Source organism: Sprattus sprattus (assembly GCF_963457725.1).
Source record: "Sprattus sprattus genome assembly, chromosome: 18".
Lineage (NCBI taxonomy): Eukaryota > Metazoa > Chordata > Actinopteri > Clupeiformes > Clupeidae > Sprattus > Sprattus sprattus.
The window spans coordinates 28,772,321-28,778,784 of record NC_137916.1 but is presented as its reverse complement, the minus strand read 5'-3'; the positions used below and the strand labels follow the sequence as shown (position 1 = coordinate 28,778,784).

At 42.7% G+C, this 6,464-nt stretch overlaps 1 protein-coding gene across 1 annotated transcript; it reads left to right on the top strand.

Moving 5' to 3' along the window:
- Positions 1–882: 882 nt before the first annotated feature.
- Positions 883–3,291, top strand: elfn1a (extracellular leucine-rich repeat and fibronectin type III domain containing 1a; the record flags this gene model as incomplete). The annotated part of the gene is made up of 1 exon (XM_080855911.1): positions 883–3,291. The coding sequence occupies one exon, from the start codon at positions 883–885 to the stop codon at positions 3,289–3,291; it is 2,409 nt and encodes an 802-aa protein (XP_080712037.1).
- Positions 3,292–6,464: the final 3,173 nt, after the last annotated feature.

Here is a 6,464-nt window from a genome sequence, read left to right as displayed (position 1 = left end):
ATTCTCCCAACAAAGTTAATATTTTATTACTTTATATTCTATACAACTATAAATATACACCTGTCAATACACTGTGCAATGTCATTTTTTAAAATGATGTAAGGACACAGGGCTATGAGTCGCAGAACACCAGAGTTACAACTTTAACTAAACAGCTTCGGAGTCTTTCATGGTTCTAAAACATTTTCCGGGTTGATTGGATGTTGTCTCGCTACCTTTTTTAACGTTTGTTCAACGCTTTGTACTTTTGTACATATACATTGTACAGAGTATTGTAAGAGTTGATACTATTAAATGTATTAATGAAATATGTAATATAATTGAATGCCTCCCTTTCACATTGTGTTCCCAGCTGGACATGTTGAATGTTTTTTTTATATATATATATATATATCTGTTAGGTTTCGTCCTCTACAATCTTCCACAAGACCACTAAAGTCCTGTCTTATGTCTTCACAGGCTACACCTCTGGGCCCATAAATGAAACTCAAGCAGCTGGAAGGGCGAAGAGACGAGAGGATGCCGGAGATCAGCAATGTTAACCCCAGGGGAAATAAGCACAATCCAGTCTGAGGTGGCTAAACACTGACACCCGTCCTCGAGAAAACGAAACTCCCCGGATGAAAACTCTGTGTTGGAGCGCACAGGCAGTCTCCTACTTCTTTTCATGAAAAAAAGGGCTTGCCTGTTTGACCAAAAACCTTAGTATCCTGCTCCTCTAAAGAAAACCTTCCCTGGATGATAGAACAGACATGTATAGCTCCCAAGTTATCCTACCAAGAGGAGGAAAACATTGACTATTGAGACTTCAGACTGTGAGACTGTCAGCCTGCCTAAAAAAAGTACCGTTGTTTTACACATCTGTTTCTGCCGTTGATCCCCATGACTTCAAGTGACGCAGCAACGATGGCTTGCAGTAGAGGCATGGTGTTGAGTGCCTTCTGGTCTGTGGCCATAGTTTATCTCATCAACGCCAGAGGTGTCAGTGGAGACTGCTGGCTCATCGAGGGGGAAAAGGGCTTTGTGTGGCTGGCCATTTGCAGTCAAAACCAGCCGCCGTACGAGGCCATTCCCCAGCATATAAACAGCACCATTGTGGACCTTCGCCTGAATGAGAACAAGATTAAAAGCATCCACTACTCTGCCCTCAGCCGCTTTGCCAATCTGACGTACCTGAACCTGACAAAGAATGAGATCTCATACATAGAGGACGGGGCCTTCTCAGCCCAGTACAACTTACAAGTCCTCCAGATGGGCTTCAACAAATTGCGGAATCTGACGGAGGGTATCCTCAGAGGGTTGGGCAAGCTTCAGTATCTCTACCTCCAGGCCAACCTGATTGAGACTGTGTCAGCCAATGCCTTTTGGGAGTGTATAAACATAGAGAACATAGACCTCTCCATGAATCGTATCCAAGTGCTAGATGGATCCACCTTTGCCTCCTTGACTAAGCTGACCACTTGTGAGCTCTACACGAACCCTTTCAATTGCACTTGTGAGCTTCTGGGCTTCGTGAAATGGCTTTCGACGTTCCCGAACAGAACGAATGAGCGCATGGTTTGTGACTCTCCCCAAAGCTACTCTGGTTACAGTCTCTTGAGCCAGAGTCCAAACAACCCTGGGACCCGCAATGCACTGTATATTCTGTCCACTGTGTGCTCTGACGACAATCCGGACGAAAACAAATTTATACAACCCCGTGTGCCTGTTGAAATCACCACCCCTCCCCCCTCCGTAACATCCTGTGCAGGGGATGACTGTTCGTCCGGAATGGAACCGGAGGAAATAAGCACCATTACCGCATTTGTAGATCCAGAAACGAAACCAATAATGCGCGTGAAGGAGGTGAAACCCAGGAGTGCTGTCATCGCCATTCAGATTCCGCACCGATTCAAGAAACTATACATCCTGGTCCAGTACAACAACAGCTTCTACACTGTCATCAAAAATCTCAAAGAAGAGCAAGAGGATGTAGACTTGCCAGATTTGAAACCGCAAACGGTGTACAACTACTGCGTGATATCCTTGCGCAACAATTTAAGTCACAACCACACGTGTCTGCAAATAACGACAGGGCCGACAGCAGGGAAAGGAAGGTCGAGTAGCAACGCAACGGCTACTCACTACATCATGACCATCTTGGGCTGCCTCTTTAGTATGTTGATAGTGTTAGGGGTAGTCTATTTCTGCTTGCGCAAAAAGCGGCAACAGGATGAGAAGCACAAAAAGGCGGGCAGCCTCAAGAAAAACATAATTGAATTGAAGTACGGGGCAGAACTGGAAGGAGGGACTATATCACGAATGAATCAAAAGCAGATGATGGCTGGGGAGAGTATGTCCCGTATGCCGTACTTACCCTCTGGTAGTGATATGGATCAGTACAAACTTCAAGACATGGAACGTGGAACTCCTAAGATGGCGAAAGGCAGCTACATGGAGGTCCGCACGGGAGATCATCCGGATCGCAGGGAGTGTGAAATGGCCATGCCTGGGAACAGCCAAGGCTCAGTGGCGGAGATCTCAACGATCGCGAAGGAGGTGGACAAGGTCAATCAGATCATCAACAACTGCATAGATGCCCTGAAATCGGAGTCCACCTCATTCCAGGGGGTCAAATCAGGCGCCGTTTCCACGCAAGAACCCCAGCTCATGCTGATCTCAGAGCAGCCGCAGAGGAAGTCTGACTTCCTGTCGCCCATGTACAAAGACAGCTACCACCACTCGCTGCAGAGGCACCATGGCTCCGACGCCTCCCCCAAGCGACCGAGCACTGCGACCGGAGGTCCTATGCGGAGTCCCAGGCCATACCGCCATGAAGGGCCCTACAAGTCGGAGTCCAAGTACATAGAGAAAACCTCACCGTCCGGTGAGAACATCATGACTGTTACACCGGCTGCGGCAATTCTAAGGGCAGAGGCGGAAAAGATTCGACTGTACAGCGAGCATCGGCACTCGTACCCCGAATCCCACCAGATTGAGGAACTAGAGGGACCAGACTGTCGTAAGCCGTCCCTTTTGGAACCCTTGACGCGGCCACGAGCTAGAGACTTAGCTTACTCACAGCTCTCACCCCAGTACCACAACCTCAGCTACTCCTCCAGTCCGGAGTACTACTGTAAACCGTCACACAGCTTCTGGGAGCGTTTCAAGCTCAACCGCAAACGTCACAAAGACGAGGACTACATGGCAGCAGGCCACGCACTGCGTAAGAAAGTGCAGTTTGCCAAGGACGAAGATCTGCATGATATTTTAGACTACTGGAAAGGTGTATCTGCCCAACAAAAATCTTAATCTCACCCTAAGTGTTCTGCAAGTGTTCTCTTTTTAATGGACAAGTGGCGATATTAAAAAGAAACCTTAATACATTAGTACCATTTTAATGGGTAAACAGCCTACATGGACTGACTGGAGTGAAAAGACCCACATCAGACTTGATTTTGTGAGTTTCTGTACCAAATTTAAAAGGAAAAAACTTTTCACAACACAAAGTAAACATATTGAAAATCAAAAAATATATATGTTGCAATGGATTATAAGTATTTGGATATCGCATGGCCAAGTCCTGTGACAGTGGATTTCCTGTTGTGTTCTATGAGAAAAAAAAAAAACTTCTATTAATTAAGAACATTTCTCCTGAAGCGTCGGTCTATTTTCTTGGAGAACTGTATACTCACCAAAAGACAGATTTATCTCCCTACAAATATTTGAGTTCATTCAGAATTGAGAGGAACATGTACAGATCCCATTTATATATTTACAATGTGTGCTGTTTGAAAAGTGAAAAGATATTATGATGTATTTGAATCAGGTCTTGACCATGGATTTCAGAGATTGTCCCTGTGTTTTCATCTGTTCTTAAATGAATGTCTAGGACTTTGCCAGATTTACATTGCACTGGTTAATGAAATGGTATGTTTTCCATAAACCACTTTTCCTGTCCTTTGCTTTGCCAATTTGAATGCCGTCTGACAAACTGCACAATACTTCAAACCCAAAATTGATACTGTGAACTACATACTGTATTGCTCCAGTAAGGAGGGTGTGATGTGTTTCATCTTAGCTACATATGACTGGTAAGATACAGCACCAAAGTAGATGAAGACACCCAAAATGGGATCATCCCAATCCAAATTAGAAAAAAAAACTGCAGCAAATCATGAACATGTTTGCTCTGAATGCAGATCAGGTGGTATTCCAGAAAGCCATAACCAAGGCCTGAACTCCCAGATGATCAAGCTGATTGATTAATGATTGATCTATCCCATCACAGCATATGAGGACTTGAATGTTCCCAAACGTGATCGCTCAAAGTTGTTCGATCATCCAGCAACAGAAAGTGTAGGTACAACTTCCTGTTTCATACAATTTGTGGTTGAGTGTTGACTTCCGTTTTGTATACAGACCATGAATGTAGGCTTATATTTTCAGAGAAAAAGACGACAGTATGCACACTGTTGTTGAAACACTGGCTGATTCAATAGAATTAGGCTAGCCCAATGGTTCCCCACCTTTGTTGTCTTCTGTACCCCTTGAGCTGTTTTGCCATGCCAACGGTTTTAATGATTCTTCTTAATGTGTTCTATCGAAGACAGATTTAGCTTTCTGTATCGAACACGACTGATAACTGACTACTAAATTGTTTGATCTTGGCCTCTTTTTTCCTTTTGTCACTGGGCTCCCCTTAAACCTGAATCCAGAGTGACAGCAGCTGGATGCTTGAGCCACTGATCTACGTTCGCTGACTAGTTGATTTGTGTGTGCTGTTTTGTAATTCGTGAATGTGACCTCTTCACAGAGCATCGCAACAGTTGACACCTGCCTGGGGGGGGGGGGGGGGGGGGGGGACGGACTTCTGACATGACTTGGAATATTGTCTTATCATTTTGGAACTAACTGTAATCCTCAATCTTTCCACATTCCCCCTGCAAACAGCTCAAGTACCCATAGGGGTACGCATACTCTCAGGTCAGAACCACTGGGCTTGCCTACTGTTCATCTCTTATTCAATGTGTTGCCAAGCTACCGATTTATTTAATGAATCTCGTATAGATTGGTCTAGGCTAGGCTGTAGTTGGCCCGTCTAGACTACTTGACAGATTCAAGGCAAGTGTAAAGACTCTAATTTTCTCATAACAACTGTGACTGCTGATAAGAAAAATGCTAACACTTTAGCTTCAGCATGAGGCTCTCTCATAACAAAACGACACTCACTCTGACCTCACTTTTGGGAGCAGAAAACCCTGTACAAATTGTGACATGTTAACAGGCCTGGGTATGTTGCTAAACCTGCTTTCTGCAATACCCCCTGCTATAGTATTGTAGTTGTGTGACATTTTGCTCTTCTAGATCCAGACATTTTCTTTTTTTTATTGTTTACCGATTATGTTAGACATTGTAAATAGGGAGGACTTCTCTGATGTTCTACCAAAGTGCTTGGGAGGCAGCTCATCACTTTCTGCAGACGTTTCCACCATTATCGAGCCTACAGCCCTGAGGATGAATGTATTACATACATGATGATATAAAGCAGCTCTTTTTTTCTGCTGCAAATTTTGTTATTCACAGCCATATGCTCCCCTGTTTTTCATGCGGTATGCTAGGTTTTGATATTCATGCTTCCTTTCAATAAATATATATATATATATTTTGTCAGATCTCTCTCGACAGCATACAAACAATCAGAGACACAAAGATGTTTGTACACCTAAGGGTCTTGTTCTTGGATTTTCTATGGTTTGGCTGAAGCTTTTGTAAATGTTGAGTTCCTCCATGTAGATGAGGATTTGAAGTTACTGATCAAAAGTGTCGAACATGACAGGGCAAAGTACACATAGACATGAAAATACCCCAGAGCTGAACTGTTACAGTTGGTTTTGTACATCATTTGAAATGTCTTACTAAAAGGTAACTGTGTCCAATTTCTTATTTCAACCGCCTTAAACTTCTGGATTATCTATTATATCTGTATTTTTCTTTAATCTTTCAGTGTTGATTTTTTTTAAGTCTTTTTGCATTTCAATAGATTCCAAAAGCTGTCAGATTTATAGATAAACTAGCCAGTATCTTACATGTTTTTATATTGCATATTGTAGCACTCCTGTATCTCATCAAATTTAGAAATGTTCAGAAACCTGTGGACTGCAAACAGCTGGCGTTGAGGTACATAAAAAATATGAGCACAATGAAAAAAAAAAGTGTTTTTTTATTCTTATTTTATTTCTAAATATTATGTTACCTGCTTTCAGACAAATACTGTGAATAAAAGGAAAAGGTACACCCATACCTTCACTTCCTTTACCACAATTTAATACTTGTCATTGACAATAAACTGTAAAGCCTTATAACATGATAGATTAATATGTATATATAAATACATATATATATTCCTTTGCGTAAAGAGAAACAACTTTGCCATTATTTCAAATATTAAAAAGAGATCATGAGACAAAATGGTATCTGTCTGT